At 40.8% G+C, this 21373-nt stretch overlaps 1 protein-coding gene across 2 annotated transcripts in view; it reads left to right on the forward strand.

Annotated features, from left to right (window-relative positions):
- LOC126249032 (peroxisomal targeting signal 1 receptor) overlaps positions 1–21373 on the forward strand; it is a 244690-nt gene that overhangs the window by 68031 nt on the left and 155286 nt on the right. For both annotated transcript variants that reach the window (XM_049950646.1, XM_049950647.1), the window contains exon 5: positions 20002–20107. In XM_049950646.1, coding sequence (XP_049806603.1) covers positions 20002–20107 — 106 coding nt within the window. The remainder of the gene's footprint in view (positions 1–20001; positions 20108–21373) is intronic.

Consider the following 21373-nt stretch of genomic DNA (forward strand, 5'->3'; position numbering starts at 1 on the left):
CTTAGCCTTTTCAAAACTGCTGGCTCTGTATTCTTCAATAACACTAAGTGTTGATTTAATTAATTTTACTTTAGTGTCTAATTGCATACCTTCTTGCTGAACTGGTTTATGGACTCTGATGACATGGCAAAGGCTACTATGCCATATCGCAACACACAAAACATATTTAAATTTTGTTTTTTCCCTTAAAGAGACAAGATGCTTCATTGATACACATTGGATCATGTTTGCAGGTGTTGTTTAACTCTGCTAAAGAAAGTCGTACGTTATTAAGCTCAGATCTTACAACCTGAGCACTTCCAGTCCTAGCCTCCCATGTTGTCTCACATAGCGGCTTCAAAGTCCGGCTTATGTGATTCTTCAGTGTTTTCCAGGGCTTCACAGAGGTAGATCTATGTCAAAAAGTAACACAATTACAGAAGATTTAACTACATCTCTAATAACCAAATGCTTCCATTGAACACAGCAGTTGTTGTAATGAGCTCTTGGATTTTCTTCAGTGATACAAATTTGAATTCCGCTCTTCTTGCCCTTTCTGTTGCTTCTGCTGTTATAAGATTTTGCTTGACAATCTGCTAGCAGTACGCCAAGGTTATCTAGTATTGAAGCAACAATTCTGCGAGATTTTTTTCAGTAGTGTCGTGCCCTTCTAAAACACCAGAAAAATATTCAATTGCAACTGGTTTGGAAAACATGTCTACCACTTGTAACCTCCCCCTCGCTTATCGACCTTAATGACAGTGAAAAATTAAACCGCGTGTACCTAATGGAAATTTGGGAAAAGCAATCATCACCGAAGTTAATCTGTCGGTAAAGAGGGAGGAAAGGGTTACATCTAAATGAAAGGAAAAATGCAAATGAAACTGGTGGAAATTAATTTTGAAAAGGGGTAAAGTTAATAAAGAAAGTAAATGTGCGCCTGTTACGTTATCAATTAACTAGCGGTAATTAGATATTTGAGATTTGGGGAAAATTATGGTCGCCAGTAATAAGGACAATTACTATAGTAACTGAAAAAGAAAGGTTATTATACATATAATTAGCACTAGAGGTGTGGCAACTGAAAGTTGACACGCATAGTGTGAAAACTGAAATTTTGTCAGAAGTAATAAATTTCGCTACACTCTGACTTAATTTAGCAAACGAATTAATAAAACCAGAAAATCAAAAGTTAATTTAGTGACTGAAGTTAATAGTGAGCTTTCTTTCTGAAGCATATCGAAATTCAGTAAAATACGGTTAGTCTTGGACTACCTCAACAATCACTTCAAAAGCTACTTGAATCTACGCAATTTAGAAATAAGAGATTTAACTTTGAACTTGAATTAAATGATTCCGAACGATTAACAATAGTAAAATTTAGTACGTACCAAGCTGAGCTGCAGTCACAGGTAAGCTAAAATACGGTAACAAAACTCGCACTCTTAATTTGTGCTTGTGTAATCTAAATATTGTAGCCAGCTATGAATACCTTAACTGAACTTTGAAATTAAAGCAGTGAAATTGAATGATGCTGGCGTTTGAATTTCAACGACACTCGGGTTCATTCCGGAAAAGGAGGGGACCCTGCTTGGTAATGCAATTGGGACAACGAGAAACAAAGGTTCATGCTAAGTTGCTGTAATTTTGTGATGCAACAATTATAAAAGCTGAGATCTGCCATACAGTTCTAAAACTTTACGTGCTTCCAGTCTTCCTTGTTGGTTGATTGAAGGTTTGAAGTCGTCGGTCGAGGAGGTGGCGACAGTCACTCATTGTTGGCCGTTGCTGTTGCAGAAGCTGGATGTTGGCGCGCCTTCTTCTCGACACTGTCACCAGGCGAAACGGGCTCTTGATGTGCGCTATCTAATGCTTCCCATCTGCGACACCGTGTCAGAAACTAACATAGCAAGTCGAGCGCAATTACATGCTGCCAAACCCTGAACGCGCGGCAACTCGCGGGAGCGTCACACAACACACCTGCTCCACTGAACTACTCCCGCCAGACTCCCTGTCTGCCCGCGCTCCACGCGATGGAATTAACACCACCAAAGATCCTAAACACTTTCGTTATTCACACGACCTATCGATGTATTCGTTCGATAGCATAGTTTTCCCTAGGCAAGACCCAGCGTAAAATACTAATAATATTTACAAAACAAACCAATATACGGAATCGAACTCTTCCATTAATTCTGCTTGCACTAAAAAGTTTCCATTACCTTAGTGTTATTCGACCTTTTTGCCGGGCCGGGCACCCAGGTCCACTATGAATGACCACCTGGGGCAGTGTGCATTTGTTTTTTAGTTAGTGGCAAAGAAGACAACTGTGAGAAATTTAATTTCTGGTGTTAACCTGTGTGGCCTCGTTGGAATTCAGCTTAGGATACTGGCTTGCCTGTGTAGGTAGCCATAACCTTGAAGCTGAACTATTGAACACTACTCTAATTAGCACCTATAGTGGCTGCTGTGTTTTCAACCAGGTTTTTTGTGAATTGGTTGTAAAGTTGATAAACTGTGAATGCTTTTTTAAAAAAAGGACAACAGGGAAAGTGGTAATGAAGATAGGAAATGCAAGTATAGAAAATATGGTGATAACTAATTAATTTTGATTTCACGTGCACTGGTGTGAACAATGAAGAGTGCCCACAATGTGTTTTGTCTTTGAAAGCACTTTCAGTTAAGTGTATGCTACCTAGCAAATTAAAGAATCATTTAGAAAGTGTTCATAAGAATGATGTGGTCAAATGAAGAGAATATTTTTGTAGAATATTGAGTCAAATACAAGAACAAAAATCATCATTTTCTAAGTAGGTGAAAATTGTGAATAAAGTACTCCTAGCATTCAACAATGTAGCATACCGAGAAGCAAAATGTAAGGGAACCCATCCTATTGCATAATAATTAATTCTTCTGTATGCTGTTGACATGATGACCATTATGCTTGAAGAATCCATGGCAAAAGAGCTTTTGCCCATTCCTTTGTCTGATACTACAATTAGTCATCAAATTGAAGATTAAAGAGAGGATCTTCATGAACATACTATAGAATAAATTAGATGGAGAGATTTGGTTTGTAGCTTGATGAAGCTATTGAGAGCAATAGAGATGCTCCTTTAATTTTCTTTGTGCGATTTGTTGATGGAAAAAGTAATGAAATCATGGAAGATCATTTTTTTTTTTAAGGAAATAAATACAGGTAAGTCGGGCAAAGATTTGGTAGAAATAGAGGCCAACTTTTAGATAGAAAGTCAAATCAACTGGGCTCACTGTGTTTGTGTGTGTACTGGTTGTGTGTGATCGATCTCAGGGCATTACAGTGGTCTACAAGCATTTATCTTTGGCGAAGCTCCTGGTATTATGTGAACTGATTGCATATCCATACAGGAGCACTTGCTTCACACCTTTTGAGCATTAATCTCAATCAAGTACTGCAAACTGTCATGAATGTGGTGAACTGTATTAGAACTCATCCTCAGATTTTTTAGACAAATGTGTCACGATATGGGGTTGAACATACATCTGTCTTATTTTATAGCTGTTGTTTCCCATGGGAAATGTATCATAGCACATTTATGAACTTTGGAGAGAAGTCTGTTCTTACCTGGAAGAAGTGCTTTATAGACACTGACTTTCTATTAAAGGTTGCATATTTATGTGGTATATTTCAGAAGTTAAAGTCACTGAATAAGTCTCTGCAAGGAAGTGAAACTGCATTGCCAAAGCTTTGCTCTTAAAAAAACTGCTGCTCTGGAAGACCAAAATGAATGTTGGAGGAGAAATGGACTGCTTCCCATGTTTGCAGCACTTTTGGCAGTGGCTGTCATTAAATCCAAATGTAGGTCCAGACTTTGTTTAGAGAAGGAAATGAGGGTAGCTATATTTCATTCGATGCCAAGATTTGCCAAGTTATAATATAAGAGACAAGCTCAAGTGTCCCAGTGAGGTGATTAGTGCTTTATTAATAACTTTTTAAAAATTAATTATTTCAATTTTCACAAGCTATCCTGCAGGGGAGTCACAGAAACAACATAGTTGGTCAGGGGAGCCATGAACTGGAAAAGGCCAAATACCACTGCATTAGCTGGATTTCCCAACATTTCATGGTCACCTTTTAATGGAAGATTTATTTCGGCAAGGAAACATGCTATGGAAAATAACATTAACGAAACCGATGCTGCCTCCTGACACAACTCCCATCATCCGAAATGCAGTGTGTCTGGGACCTTCTTTCCCTTGAGCAATGTGGGGACCAGAAACATTTGCAATTCCTGTGCCATCTCTGAAGCCTGATGGAGCCACACAGCTTCCAACAGCTCCCTATACAACATGTAGCTGGCTCGCTGCCCAGCCCTGATACAGACGACTATGGCGTCATATGCTAACCTCTCCCTTTCCGATGCCGCCAGCCTCACCAACTGGGTTCACAAGATTCTGGAATCCCTGCTTGCAACTGCCACTGCCGAGCATCAGTCCCATCCCCAGCCAGCGCAGCTAGCTTTCGATCACTCTGCCAGCCACTCGGCTCCAGGAGCTGTTAATGATATCACGCCACTCCTGTCCCTGCAGTACAGCACCCAGCAGATGGCCTATATGACATCCTTGCGTGCCGCATTTCTGACATGGCAATGCTACAAGGAACTGTGGCCTTCATTGATCCCGATCGCCGCCTACCGTGCAGCTGCAGCCATCAGTGTAGTGATGGCTACCACCACAGCCCTTGCTGACCTGCCGACACCTCTCATGACAAAGCCAGCCTCTGGTGGTATCATGAGCTTTTCATCCTGGATACTGTGAACTGCAGGGAGCTCAGCTCTTGACGCACACACGTCAACAGCCACTGGGATTATATGCACCTGGCTGTTGGTCGATCTCCCAGCACCTGTTTATCCGTGATGCTCGCTCTGCAACACCTTTCCTGATGGACACCAGCTCCATCTTACCACAGTGGCTCGTGCAGGACACTGGCACTGCTTCAGCCATCCTCCTGATGGCAGCAAACAACACTACCATTGCCACCTATGGCATACATCACCGCATCCTCGACCTCGGCCTACAATGCGACCTTGCCATGGACCTTCACTGTTCCTGATGTCACTAACCCCATTATCAGAGTAGACTTCATTAGACAGTACCACCTGCTTCCTGATGTTGCAGGCAAGTGCCTCATTGACAGCAGCACTGGGAGATCAATGACTTGCACCACTTGTTTCGCTGTTCTTTTCTACATGAAGCTGGTGGCATATTCCGGCCCCTTACTGGTGCAGTTTCCTGCTCTCACATATTCATCCAGCTTGCCTCAAGAGGTCTGCCATGCAACTGTCCACTACATTGGCACTGCCTCTGGACCACCTGTCTTCTGCCATCCATAGTGTCTACTATCACACACACTCAGGATCGCCAAGGTCGAGTTTGTTGAGCTGCTCACTGCCGGTGTGCTGCACCCTTCAAAGAGCCCGTGGGCGTCTGCCTTTCACCTTCTCAAGGAGAAGGATGGCTCCTGGTGCCCATGCGGTGATTACTAGAAGCTAAACAGACGCATCATCTGTGACCGATACTCAGTGCCATTCTTATGCAGCTACAACAAAGTGCTGGCTGGAGCGACAATTTTCAGCACAATTGACTGCACCAAGGCTTTCACCTGGATTCCAGTTGCATCTGAGGACATCAAGGAGACTGCCATCATCACGGCATTTGGACTCTACGGGGGCACCTTTATGACCTTCGGCTTCCATAATGCTGCCCAAATGTGGCGACATTTCTTGGATGGCGAGCTGTGCGGCTTGCTCTGCTGTTTCACCTACTTGGAGGACATACTCACCTCCAAAGTATTCTTGAATGCCTCCATAATGCCAGCATCATCTTCAGCCCAGCAAAGTGCGTTCTCGGTGGTAGTGAAGTGGTGTTCTTGGGCCTTCTCATCATCTCCACTGGCTCACGTCCCCTGCCCAACAAGATAAAGCCATCCTTGATTTCCCACACCCAGAGACATTCAAGTACCTACACCAGTTCCTCGGCATGTTAAACTTCTTGTGCTGCCACCTGAGGAATGCCACCACTACGCAGAAGCCGCTCACCGCCACCCTCCTCGGTTCCCAGACAAAGGGGAACAAGCCAGTGCAGTGGACAGCTTCCCTGCCGCTAAGTGCTTCTTGGCTGATGCTACCCTCCCAGGGTGTATACGACCCAGGACAACCGGGAGATCCGGGAAAAACCCGGTAATTTTTCTATCCAGGAGAAAACCGGGAAAAACCCGGGAATTGTTTAGAATTCCGGGAATTTTTCATTGTTTTAGTTCTCAGTTAAATTTTTGTGATTTTGACTGGTAAGAACCAATACTCTATCAAAGGATATTATTGTATCCCGCTACTGCAGAATGATACTGCAGCATCAAAACATGAACGGGAGAAAAAAAAAAAGGAAAACAAAACTTAAGTTGCAAAGGAAATGCGCCATATACAACAACAAAACAGTGCTCATACAAGCGCCTGCCAACAGTAAAGTGTGTCAAAGGCTTTAGGAACACTATGCAAGGCTTTATAACAACAAATTGCCTCCGATGAGCGTGACGTGACAACTGTTTAAATTAGATTCGTTTGAGCAGTTGCGGGCGGGCTCTTGCACATGCGCAGTTGAGTCGCTTATGAGTAGTACCTTCTCCCACTTCTGGTTACGGAAGTGTGGCTGGGCGCCACTGCTTAACATTGCCCCGGTTCGGAAATATCGTAGATCCGGGGCTGATGCACAGAGCAGTCAGAGTTGTGGTGGGGAGGTGGGTAGTCTCCACGTGACCTGTGTTTATGTTTAGTGATTTTGTTGTTTCCTCTTCGTTTATTGCTCTCATGTTAAATGATAACAAGACGGATTTTTGTGGCCTGAAGCTACCAAATGAATTAAAATACGTTCGCATAATTACGGCAGGCTAAAATATGTTAATAGTTTCAGATTTTATTTCCACCTTCGACAGTCAAACATTAATCGCCTTACAGAACAATGAAGTTATTTTTGCTGGTTTGCTAAAGAGATTTGGCTTGTATTAATCCTTTCTACTGAGACAGTGAATTTATTTGAAATGAAGTGTTTAATTTCACACTATTGGCTAGTTTCAACTGTTCGCTGCATTTCAAGTACACGTATGGCATTATGCTATAATAAAGAACCAAACATGAGTATTGGTACTCCAAGAAAATTTACATACGGATGCGCATATTAAGCCGAATTATGCACTTTAGTATGGGTCGCGAAATCCCGACGCTCTTGAAGTATCCTTTGATGTCTTGTTCCTTTTATGACATAATGTAAGATCTTTTAATGTTTTACACTTACGAACATATGGGCTTCCTGCGTCATCGTAGCCACGCAAGCGCGGTGACGCCAGTTATCTGGCACTTTCTTGCAACTGCTGAAACGAACCTATTTCTAACATGTCGCGGGAAAATATTACAAATGGTGGTTTGAAAAGTGTTACATTCAAAGCAGATTTCCTATTACGCAAGATGAATTATGTGCGAGAATGTACGATGAATTTCTTAAATCACAAAGCGTTTGACTCTCATTTAAAAATCAACTCTTTGAGGACAACCATTTAGAAGTATTTCGAGCCCAGAAGATGAGACGTTTGCGTCGTTATTAAAAGTTTTACTGGCACATTTGTGTGATGTATCTTAAAGTGCAACACACTCAAAGATCAACATTATATGTGGAAGCTTAGCTTCTCTTCCAACTTATTAATCTTCGAGACCAATATTATATGTGAATGCTATGTATATTAATTTAAGCCATTAACTTTTCTTATTTGTGTATTCGCACTACTTAAGAGTGATCTTGCTATTGGCTGACTACATGATGTGACCTATTGCTGTCATCAGCTGACAAGAGCACGTGAATGAGCTATGACGCTCACAAAAGTGCATCACAATCTCAATTTCAATGCTTCGGAAAGTGACATGCATTGTTTGGTTGAATTTATACCTTCATAATACGAAAATATGCAGATACATGTTGCTGCACATCAAAGGTCTTTCAAAACGTGTTTTCCCCTTGAGTTTCATTTTCTAAAGTGCTGGGAAATCCTATGTCGGTATATAAAACCATAAACATTCAAAGGATTGATGACTTTTACAGTGCTGAGGAAGAGTATACTGTCACTTAATGCGGAAAAAGTGTATTTTCATCCGGGAGAAAGTGTATTTTTAACCGGGAAATCCGGGAAAAATCCAGGATTTTTTTTCCCTTGTCCACATATACACCCTGCCTGCTCATCCACCCCACTCCACTGCCCCACTTGCCATCATGGTCAACTCCAGCCAGACCGCTATTGGCGCTGTCCTGCAGCAGCATGCTGGCAACACCTGGCTACTGCTTGCTTTCTTCTCCAGCAAGTTCTCTGCCACTCAATAATGCTGGAGCACATATGACAGAGAGCTCCTCCCCATCTATGGGCCAATCAAATACACTTGGCTGTTGGTGGAGGCCTATCACTTCATGGTCATCACTGACTAAGAGCTCACAATGTTTGCCCTTGCAAAAAATAGTGCTCCTCACATCAATTCCAGCAGCTGTCATTCACATCCGAATTAACTACTGACGTATGTCATGTTGTTGGAATTGACGTCATAGCGGACTACCTCAGCCACACCTACACTGTCATCTTGTCATCCATGGACTATGAGGCATCTTGCACCAACCAGGAGCATGACACAGAACACGCGTGCCTCTGCCGGGACGCTGATACTTGACTCTGCCTCCAAAGTACACCTGGCTCAGACAACAGTATCTGCTGCGACATATCCACCAGGTCACCATGCCTGTTCCTCCCTGTGGCCTTCCACTGGTTACGTAACCTGGTTCACACTGGCATGTGTGCATCTGCTGCTCTGGTGATGCAGTGTTTAGTGTGGTCAGGTATTCAGAGGGACTGCAGCACCGCTACCACCACTGACAGCATTTAAAGACCCCCAGGTGCCAAAGCCCCCTCAATGCCAGGCTACCACCCTACGACCGAGGACACGATGGAAAACCCATGATGCTTTGCTGGCGCTGCCCCTGACTCACTGACCATCTACAATGAAGTTGCCAGCCCCTCCGATGCAGAGGAGGCCCATGCCTCTACCCTTGTACTGCTTGTGTTTGATTCGGTGAATTCCTCTCTGCCACTGCCAACAGCCAGCTACGCCACTGCCCCCACATTGCAGCCCCCACCCCTTCAACAACAGTGATATTCCATGCACTTCCAGTGCTGTGCCCCCTAGCTGCCACTGCCCATCCTCATGCCAGATGCACAAGTGATTCATATCTGCAGTGCCCAGTGCGTTTGCCTTCAGCTGTCAAATGTGGCCACCAGGCTGTCAACCTCTCCTCGCAGCCAACAAGCAATGATGCTGTGCCCTTGTCTCCTCAACCATGTGCTGATAACAGTGCCCCATGTTTGCCCATCCCTGTGTGCACAGGATTGGACACAGGCCCAGGGTGACCCTGACCCACGCTTTCCACGCCCTCCTCAGTCACCACCCGAGCTTCCCTCTCTTGGGGAAGGGGGGTGGGGGGAGGGGGAGGGGGGGGGAGTGTGTGTCAGCGTCTCACCATATGGCTGTCTGAGCAGTTCAGTATACGCATAGCTTGCAATGGCTGTCTATTAAGGCAGTGAGTTTCTCCCTTGGTGTGATAATTCCACACCAAGCTGTCAATTGTACTTTGACTGGATACCTGCACACTATTGTCTCTGGCTACCAATAGAGAACACTAGCTTGGCCCGTAGTGAGACTTCCACCAACCTAGCCACAACTAGTCACCATCTTCCCACTGCAGTGTCAACATCAGTTCCTGCTCTGCGGTCATACCACAATGGATATGCCAAGTGCTGACATGTAATGTGAAGTTATGAGACACCCATGCCACATTGTCTCTACCATTACTACACAGCTGAGCATGTGAATGGTGTTTTATGGTATGTCTTTTGATGAAGACTATTAATTCCACACCTCACATCAGAATATCATTGTGTTGCTGAAACTTGGGGATGAGACTGCCACCTCACTTGGCGTCCGCCCTTTCTACCATCGCACACTTTTTTCCATTGCCAACTACGCTGGCAAGTGACTTTGTTCAGAACTTACGAATTTCGAGACTACCGTATTTACTCGAATCTAAGCCGCACTCGAATCTAAGCCACACCTGAAAAATGAGACTCGAAATAAAGGAAAAAAAAAATTCTCGAATCTAAGCTGCACCTGAAATTTGAGACTCGAAATTCAAGGGGAGAGAAAAGTTTTAGGCCGCACCTCCAAATCGAAACAAAGATGGTCCATTGTAATATGAGACACAATTTAGGTCGAATGAACGACGATACAGCTACAGTAGTTTGGTTCGAGTCGTAAGCTTAGCTGTTAAGCTTTATCAGGTAGTCATTGCTATGCGTCAGGCGCTCCGTCCGTATTTATACGGGTACCCTTCCTTTTCCACGTGCTTCGTCTGGTTTGAATCGATTGCTTATTTTGCTTTGATCTGATAAGTGCTGTTTTCTTTGTTATAGGTGTTTACGTCACTCTAAGCTGAAAATGCATTACTGTACTGTGTCATGCACTGTTTGTCGCATTCTGATTGTGTGTGTTTACGGCCTGTCGCCGCTCGCGGCATGGCTTGCTTTTGTGTGCATTACCGCCGCTTACAATGAAAAAGAGGAATCGTCTCATTAGCGAAACAATGGCAAGAGACTGCTATTTGTTGTTACTTACACTGCTGCTTTCTTTGATAATGATCAACAAGAACCAAATAATAGACTGCGCATGAATGATAGAACATGTTCTGAACGAGAGTTAGGCGAAAATTTTTCTTCGTTTGAAAATCTTTGCAGCCGCTTCTTTAGTACATCAAATTCTGCACAGAAATTAGTCATCTTAGATTTAAAAATCTAGTCAGTTGCCGTGCTTCATTTCTGACTATCACTATTAGGCATAAGAGTAATACGAATATAAACATGACACGATACATATATTCTTCCGCCTTTGCTGTTGTCTCACTCTAGTTTCGTAGTTTATTAGGCAGACAGGATTTAAATGAGATAGCAGCAAACACGAAAGAATACATGGCAAAATGTTTATATTTGTATTATTCTTGTGGTGAAGAGAATACTGCATGTGATTCACATTTCATCAGGTTCCTATTAGCAACCATCTCTTCTCACAGGTAGGAAAAAATTCAGAACGTAGAGTTGGCCATATTGACAAACATCCTAAACAGTGTTGCCAGTCGGATTTTCGTAGTGCATTGAAATTCTGCTATATTCGAAGATGAACAATACGGAATTTGTATTTACTTCGTTGGATAATGTATGAAAATGCAGTGGTCGAAACTCGGGGCATAGAAAAAAAGCTTGTCTTCCACTTTTTTTTTTTTTTTACTGACGCAGAGGTTTTGGCGCCAGTATTTAGCTTTGTTCCTACAAAGCATGCCTGTGTAGCGCTACATATATTCGACGGCAGAAGTTAGTTGTGGTTACACCTACCAACATTTTTCATAACTTCCGCTTGCTTTGTACTCGATTCTAAGCGGCAGGCGGTTTTTTGGGTTACAAAAACCGGAAAAAAAGTGCGGCTTAGATTCGGGTAAATACAGTATTTCATGTGCTGCATAGTTGGTAATTAGATGTGTTTCAGCATTGTCACAACTTCAATTTTTTTTTTTTTTTTTTTTTTTTTTTTTTTTTTTTTTGAGATGACATGCTATCATTCGATCACCTCCCTATAATGTGGAAACATTTGCCCAGAGTCTAAATCTGAATGTGGAAAACCAACTGCCTAAAGCACAACACCAGACTTTGACGGTGTCCACATATGCTACTGGCATGGAGAGTTGCTTTTCCACTAAATTTTGAAGGGATTTGTACCCCTTCACAATATTACACATAGCTGAGACTTGCCATTCTAGGTACACATAAGACTCTTTCCCATGTCAGCATTACTAGAGTTCATTATTATCCCATGGTTGAAACAAGAACCTAGAGTTGTGAGCATGTAGGCTACTTGATACATGAATCTGTGGCCGTAATAATCGTTAGCCTAATTTGAAGGGGCAATCCAGTGTTTTTCATTTCCTTCACCTCTCACCGAAGTATTCAGTCAATGATATTTTTCAAACTCTTCCTGGTTTAATCACCAAAGACTTATTTTTCCACAATAATGAAGCCGTCTCCAATTTTATCTTGGAATAAAGGTATTGGTTTTATCTGGAAACGTCAGATTTCACTATACTGTTGTGCAGAAAATCAAACCATAAGTGATCTTGTTTGGGGAGTTCATCAGTTTAGTGCTTCAGTTAAAATGCATATTTTGTGGTATGCAAGTACAAATACAAATACAAACTCACCAAATGAGGCACTTAAGCTTCACAAACATGTAAATCTGTGTGGTGCTCAATCAATTTGCTTCTATCAGCCAATCAGGGTAGTTTCACTGCTATATCACATTAAAGATCTTAAAAAATGGGCATCTTTCTGTATGATAGGTTGTGCAGAAGTGACAGGAAATGTCATGTCGACAGCACATTGTTACTGGAATGGAGATGGTTGGAAGTATGCATTTTCATTCGACATTGCGTATAGTGCCGTAGTGTTTTACATGGGAAATTAGCTGTCATTTTAAGATTATACACAATCGTCAGCATTGAGGAAAAAATCAAAATCCAGTTTCAGCACAGGGGAGCGTGGAAAAATGTTAAATTTTGAAACATTTTGTAAAAGCTGCCAGTTTCACATTGTGTCGCTAAAAAACACAAATTTCTCATTATTTTTCACTTTATCATTTTCACGTAAGCTTCCTGTACCTACTTATTGGTTGAACATTCTGGTGAAAGGTGGTGACACTGTAGCTGTCAGTTCCTACTCTGCTTATGGTAATATTGTTGGTCCCATTACCACTGTTAGTTCTGTGTCATTATACATTCTCTCAAAAATGAAAGCCCATCTGGTTTTGGTGGTGTTTGCAGTAGATCACTAAAGACTTTTCTAATATAATAATACCAATCTTATCTGAAATATGTAATGCATCACTAACTCAAGGCATTTTTTCAGAGACTGAAATATGCCATTGTTAAATCCCTATTTAATAAAGGTGATGAGAGATACGTCAATAGCTGCCAGTCTGTTTCACAGCTGACATTTTCCAAACTTTTTGAGAAGCTGATGTATTCTACAATAGTATCTCATATTAGCAACTATAGTATCCTCAGAAGATCACTGTTTGTTTTTCAGAACGTTTGCTCTACTGAAATGCCATTTACATGTTCACTCACCAGATTTTATGAGCATTAAATAATAAAATAGTACCAGTTGGTATTTTCTGTGCCCTTTCTGAGGCATTTGTGTGAATCACAGCATTCTCCTAGTAAAGTTGAAGTTTTATAGGACTGATAGTATAGTCAACCAATGGATAATGTCACATCTGACCAAAAGAATGCAGAAAGTTGTAGTTAGTAAGTCAGTCAATGTTCTGGGAGTATAATTCTGACTGGGGAGAAATCACGAATGGGACTCCCCAGGGCTCAATTGTAGGTTCGTATTTCTCATATATATATATCTAAATAATCTTCCATCTGATATGCAACATGCAGAAGTAGTTGTTTTTGCAGATGACACTAGTATTGTAATCAGTCCAAGCATACGTACCTAACAGAAGAATAAATGGTGAACAAAGTTCTTAAAAGTTCATTGGCTGGTTTTCTGCGAATGGTCTCACCACTCCTAGTTTTAAAAAGACACAACATGTTCAGTCCTGCACATCTACGGGTACTGCATCAATGATAAGTGTAACACATGGTGATGAAATAATATATAGGCTGGAAACTTCAAAATTCTTAGGTGTCCATTTTGATGAGAATTTAAATAGGAAAAAGCAAATTTTATAACTCCTAAAACAACTAAGTTCAGCTTCGTGTGCCCTTAGAATCTTTGCAAATCTTGGGGAGAGACAAATCAGTAAGTTGACATATTTTTTGTATTTTTCATTCATTAATGTCAAATGGAATAATGTTCTGGGATAATTCATCTTTAATAAAGAAAGTCTTCATTGTGCAAAGAATATGTGGTGCTCACGCACGATCATCTTGTAGACTTTTGTTTAGGGAGTTGGACATTTTGACTACTGCTTCATCATGTATTTGTTCCCTCATGAAGTTTGTTGTAATTACACTACCAGAAGGAAAATGACATTTATTACTGCACATTAAGGTTGAAAGTGAAGTAGAAACAAACTGAGAAAGTTTCTCCTTGATAACTCCTTCCAGTACACAGAAGAATCTCTATTACTGTAATGTGTAAAAGGTTTTGGGTAGCAATAACAACTCAGATCTGTATATCTTTTTCCTTTTTGTATAAAAAAAGAGAGAGAGAATCAAACCGTATATTATACATATTAATTTGCAATGTGAATGTAAAATGACTCATTCCATATCATTACAATCTATTGTCCAAAACGATCCCTGGAACTTGTAACTAACTACAGCAACATGAGAAAAGGAACTTTTCCCATTTCCACTTCACCTCATTCTGGATCTTATGTTTCTACTGATTTCAAATTCCTTGTTGGTACTGCTGTTGTAATAACTGTTGATGATTCTGAGTATGATACTTATACTGCTACTGAAGTTGTTACTTCCTCCTCTGCCATTGCTATCAAAGGTATTCCATTTGCAAGTGGTACTTCTGTGATGTCTAGAAGTGGGAGAGCAGGCTCATTTTCAGTAGGCAGTTGCTGGTTGCTTTCTTGGGTGTAGTCTCATCAGTCTGGATCTTCTGGTGTCTCTAATGGTGGTGGTAGGTCATGTATTTCACTTTTTATGAGTGTAGTTTTTACTAACTCACCAAGGTTTTTTCCTTACATAAATAGGATATATACTTCTTGTTTAAGTACATTCCATGTCTTGTCAAGAGCATTCTGTCTACATCTACATCTATAGGGTCTCACTGCAATTCACACTTAAGTGCCTGGCAGAGGGTTCATCGAACCATTTTCATACTACTTCTCTACCATTCCACTCTCGACTGGCGCGTGGGAAAAAGGGACAGCTAAATCTTTCCGTTCGAGTTCTGATTTCTTTTATTTTATTATGATGATCATTTCTCCCTTTGTAGGTGGGTGTCAACAAAATATTTACGCATTCGGAAGAGAAAGTTGGCGATTGAAATTTCATAAATAGATCTCACCGCAAAGAAAACCGCCTTTGATTCAGTGACTGCCACCCCAACTTGCGTATCGTATCAGTGACACTCTCACCCCTATTGCACGATAACACGAAACGAGCTGCCCTTCTTTGCACTTTTTCGATGTCCTCCATCAATCCTACCTGATAAAGAATCCATACCGCACAGCAATATTCCAGCAGAGGACGGACAAGTGTAATGTAGGCTGTCTCTTTAGTGGGTTTGTCGCATCTTCTAAGTGTTCTGCCAACAAAGCGCAGTCTTTTTTTCACCCTCCCCAAAATATTATCAATATGGTCTTTCCAATTTAAGTTGCTTATAATTGTAATTCCAAGGTATTTAGTCAAATTGACAGCCCTTAGATTTGTGCGATTTATCGTATACCCAAAATTTATCAGATTTCCTTTAATACCCATGTGGATGACTTCACACTTTTCTTTGTTCAGTGCTAATTGCCACTTTTTGCACCATACAGAAATTCTCTCTAGATCATTTTGTAATTGGAATTGATCGTCTGATGATTTTACAAGATGGTAAATCACATCGTCATCTGCAAACAAACTGTCTGTTATGTCAAGAAACATGTCACTATTCATAGATTTCCAGATTTATTTGTAGATGCTTTTTGCTTTGCGGATCTTGTTACTTACACATGACAAGTCCATTAGATCATGCCATGAGTTAGGGCTGTTACAGTTGCTTTTTCATTTTTTAATCTGTTTCAGTCTGTTTTAGAGTTCAGGCTGCTTCTCTAAGCTCATTTTATATATGTTATTTGTGCTACCAAGTATTACTATGCACTCATTTTGCAAATGTCTTGTAGTTCCAAATACTACAAGTCTCCAATACAGTAATACCAGTATGTTGCTGGGGAAGAAGGATATGGAGGACAATGGCTGAAACATATTCTAAAATGATTTCTGAAATCAGATTTATATTTATCAGTTGAGGATAACTTATTAAAATTGTTTGTGCAGCCAGTATCCAAACTCAGACTTCTGTCTTCAGCACAGTGTGAAAAATGAAATGGTTAGGTGGGTATAAGTGAAGAGCAATGGCAAGAAGAACAGGATTTATGGTCAGATGAGTACAGTATTATCAACACAAAATCGAAAGGATTAGTGCAGGTGTTGGTCTAATAATGAACAAGAAAATAGGAATGGATGTGAACTATTATGAACAGTTTAATGAATGGACTGTCATAGCCAAGTTAGACACAAAGCCATGCCCCACCACAGTAATAAAAGTATACATACCTACTAACTCTGCAGATCATGAAGTGATTGGAAAAGTGTACAATGAGGTAAAAGAAACTGTTCAGTGCATTAAGGAAGACGAAAATTTACTAGTGATGAGGGGCTTGAATTCACTAGTAGGAAAAGAAAGGGAAGGAAAAATAGTACAAGAAAGTGCAGATTGGGAGAATAATGAAAATAGCCATTGCCAATATTTCATAAGGTAGAGATTTAGAACCAGACTGTAAACTGCAAGATATTTCAAGGAGCAGCTGTGGATTCAGTCCAAAATCTGTTAACTATGAAATACAGTTTAAAGCTAAAGAAACTGCAGAGATATAGTAAATTAAGTAGATGAGACAAGGAAAAGAAGAAACAACCAGAGGTTGTTCATAATTACGAAGGAAGTTCTAGGCAACAACTGACCAAAGCAGGTGAAAGAAATTCAGTCAGAGATAAATGGGTAAAGATGAAAACACAAGACAAAGAGAAAGGGCCCAGATGAAATAATAAAGGCTACAGAGGAAAGCATGAAGCAGAAAGGAAAGGTCCACTAGAAACCCATGTGGATAACACAGGAGATGTTAAATATAATTGATTAAAGGAGGAATTATAAAGTTGCAACAAATGAAGGACACAAAATGGGAATACAGATGTCAAAGAACTCTTGTTGACATGAGGTGCAGAATGGCAAATTAGAAATGACTTTCACCTACAGGAACATTAAAGAAAACTCTGTAGAGAAGAGTATTGGTTGTACAAATATAGAGAGCTAGTGCAAAACAAAGAAGGGAAGGTTATAAGGTTGAAGGAATACATGGAAAGGTCAGACGAAGAAAAGAAACTTCATGATAACATAGTGGAAAGGGAAGAGGTAGTAAGTGAAAATGATATGGGAAGTATGATACTGCAAGAATAATTTGACAGAGCACTGGATTACACCACATTCCATTGGAATTATTGAAATCATTGGGAGAATAAAACATAACATGACTTTACTATTACAAGTGGTATTTAAGGCATGCGACAAATGAAATACTCCCTGACTTACAAAAAATGCAATATTCCCAGTACCAGGTGCTGACAGGTGTATTTCCAAACAAGCACTTACGTCATAACTGAAAATACTAACACAGGTTATCTACAGAGAAATAGAATGACTGTTAGAAGCTAACCTGGTAGAACATCAGTTCGGATTTTGAAAAAAATGTAGTAACATGTGAGGCAATGCTTATCATAGAACTTGGATTGAGGAAAGATAAACCAGTGTTTACCATATTTTTAGATTTAGAGAAAACTTTTCATGATATTGATAGAATATACTCTTTGGAATACTAAAGTTATCAGGAATAAAATACAGGTAATAATGCGGCACTTACAACTGACACAGAAATCACACAGCATTTGTAAGAGTTGAAGGATGTGAAAAAGGAGGGGGCAGTAATTGAGAAAGTAGTAAGTCATGTTTGTAGCGTATTGCCCATGTTATTTAATCTGTACATTGAATAAGCAGAAAAGGAAACAAAGAAGAATTTTGGAAAAGGAATTAAAGTTCAGGGAGAATAAATGGTGGTGTTCATATATGTACATCTGAATCAATAGAGAAGATAGTGTTACAAAAACAAGCAATGTTATTCTTCATTATGACACCGACAAAAGTTGTTTGTTACAAACTTTTCCTGTGAAACTCCAAACTGTTTCCTTTTACATTATTTCATAAAGAAACCTATTTTCTCTTATGGATCTCAATGATGTTGCGATTAGATATTACCATCCAGGAATTTACGACTACAGCATGATTAAAGCAATGTGAATATAGTTGTATCTGCTGGTGAGAATATGTTGAGAGAGACCCACCTGCAGACACACAGGGTGTTACTAAAATGGTGGCAACAGCAAAGTGGAAAGTGCACCAGTCCGGGTAGACTCTGCCCTCCTCACGGCACCTAGTTCGACCACAGCAGGCCTGCTTCGAGCATTCATACTCGGACAAGCCATGTGCGAGTGCAATGAGCTCAAGGGAGGAGAAGCGTGACTGACACAGCGTGTTTCGCACTGATGTTGTGTGGCAGAGGGTGTTTCGCACTGATGTTGTTGCGTGGCAGAGGGTGCTTCAGAGAGATGTTACATTAGGAAATGCGGAAATTTCTCACAGAAGATATATATATCACCAAACTAGCGCTGAGCCAGGTGGCCCTTCGGTGGCCATAGCTCACGCAGAACTCCATTGCAGTTGGTCACACCACTATCCGCTGGGACTCCAGTTTTGTGGCTGACAAGTAGTCTTAGCTCGCGCTGAACTGGCACTGCAGTCATGTAAACCTACCTTCGTGATAGCTCACAGCATCCATCATTGCCACAAGATGTCGTTCTATACACCAATTAAATATGGAACAGATAAAATTTGTGTGTCTGAGAACTTTTCCTGTTATGCATTGCTGAAATTGTTTTAGTTATATAAAATTAGTGCTATTCCGTTACCTAATATTGGTGATATAGTAACTAAGAGATGCTGAACCGAATTGGCAAGAATATAAAATTTAGAAATTTATGGCACAACTTGACTAAAAGAAGGGGTAGGTAGGAGGGGAATAAGTTTAATGTGTCACATTCTGGGGCCTGGGGGGGGGGGGATTCTGGAGGGGACCAGGCCTTGATTATAATAAACATATCCATGTAGAGTCACTTGCAGAAGCCTTGCATAAATGACATGATGCACAGGATGGACTAGCATAGGGAGCTGCATTGAACAAGTCTCCAGACTGAAGACAACAACAACACAATGTGATCATACAAGCTGAGTTATCTTGATGAACTTCACAATCAACCACTGCTTCTCTGTTTCTGTTCCAGACTCCACAAAAGCTTTGCAGAGATACTGTAGGACTAGTATACTGGGGAGAAGAGTTCTGTGAAATATGATGGAAATGGAGTCTGAAGTGATTTCTGGGTGGTAGCTTGTACCTAGAATGTGTTAGGATATGAATCTTTTTCACAGTTGAAGTCTTTGAGCCAGACTGAAACATTTTGTTGCTCAGTTAGCATGGGTGTTAAAAGCAGTGACTTTTGAAGACAGAGGCACAGACTCAAGTTATAGAGCAGCTCAAGGAAAGTAATTCCACTTTAAAATTTTAAATGCTTGTCAGTTTTTGTTAATCATCACCACAGGTGAATGTGGCCCCCACCCGTTTTTAAATACATTTATTTATGTACATATTTTCAGTAACCACTTTTACTGCTGAATTTATGAGAGGATAAGCTTATTAGTATTAAAGGGAAGATGGTAGTAGTGAAACTTGGTGTGTTGATACAAAAGTCAAGGAAAATAGCAATCTAAGAACTGATAAATGCACTGCAGTTCCATCCCCCTCCACCCTACCCCTTGTCATCATCCTCTAAGTTACACACATGCCACACAGTTATTTTTCTCGGTTTCATTCATTTTCTTACTTTACTGCTACCCTTCCATTTTTCATAACATTTATCAGCCTTCCATTGAAATACTGTTCAGTATCCCTGTCCATTTCAGTATTGTGTATATATATTGTTGATCATATTTGCGTCATATGTAAGGTAACACATTCCTTTTTTCAGCATTTATGATCCAACATTCAAGCTACATGCTACATCAGATGAATTAAAGGAAACTGCTGGCGAACTTATCAAAAGTGTGAATGGAACATCTCTTGAGACTTCAAAGGTAAAAGAGGAATTTGTTACATCACAGAAGTCTGATAACTGCCAGTTTGAATGACTTACTGCAAACATTTGCACTTCATGTTTTGTTTTGTGAGAAATGCATTTATTGTGAATTAAAATATTTTTTACTGCACAACAGTTCAGTCCATTTGCTGTATTTGACACATGAGGATTAATTAAAATTTATAGTTGTAATAAATACTTAATTTTTATAGATATGTTAAACATGCTGCATGATGCTTTAAGCTACTAATAAAAAATGTAATGCCAGAAGTATGGCCCCTTTCTCTATGCATGTTTTTTACTGTTTAGTGATAGCCTTTAGTAAAGGAAAAGATTACGTGAACAAATAACAGGTGATTGCTAGTGCAGAAGGTGATATGCTACATACCAAGATGAAAAAGCAATAAATTCTTATAGCAAATTATTAAATTATTTAATGTTTTAACTGCTTAAAATATGAGCATGTGAATCTAATATCAGTGGTAGAACAATTAATAACCCCACCCCCCGTGGGTCTGGGAAAAAGAATAGGCCTGTGGTATTCCTGCCTGTCATAAGAGGTGACTAAAAAGAGTCTAGTGCCTTTCAGCCTTCATGTGATAGTTCCCTGTAGGGTTTGACCTCCATACTTCAAAATTTTCCAAAGAGTGAGCCAATTGGGGAAGGGCGCCTTACGTGGTCCATTGTGTCCATAGTGCGTTGAGATCTGTGGCCCCCATTTCTCGTTGTCGCATTGCAGTCCTGCTCATTCTCCATCTCTTGGGTGAGGATACATTCCTGGGTGTGATTTCCACCATGCAGTGTCGCTTTCTGCACCAATGGCGACCATGGACTTATTTGCACCTGATATCCAGCATGGTAGCCAGTCCGTTGTGGTGGGGACGCCATGTACCCTGTTGGTTGTAGCCCCCTGACAACAAAGGGATCACTCTGCTGATGGCTGCGCCGTTAACTCCCCATGTATGCCAAGGAGTAGATACCTATATCCTTGGGACATCGGGACTCCCGGCAATGGCCATCCTGCCAGGTGGCCCTTGCTGTGGCTGGGTGGCCCCTGTGGGGAGGGCCCCTGGTCAGAGTGGGTGGCATCAGGGTGGATGACACACCATGAAGTATGGCACATCTCTTGCTGGTGGCCAACCACCAGCCGTCTCTAAGCGATCGAGGTCTACCTTTAATGCTAAGAAATATGACGCTCAAACATTCCCCTCCCTGGTCACACCATGGGAGGAATGCCGGGCTAAGGTTGGCAGCGAATCTTATT

The sequence above is a fragment of the Schistocerca nitens genome, chromosome 3 (genome assembly GCF_023898315.1).
Source record: "Schistocerca nitens isolate TAMUIC-IGC-003100 chromosome 3, iqSchNite1.1, whole genome shotgun sequence".
In the NCBI taxonomy this organism is placed as follows: domain Eukaryota; kingdom Metazoa; phylum Arthropoda; class Insecta; order Orthoptera; family Acrididae; genus Schistocerca; species Schistocerca nitens.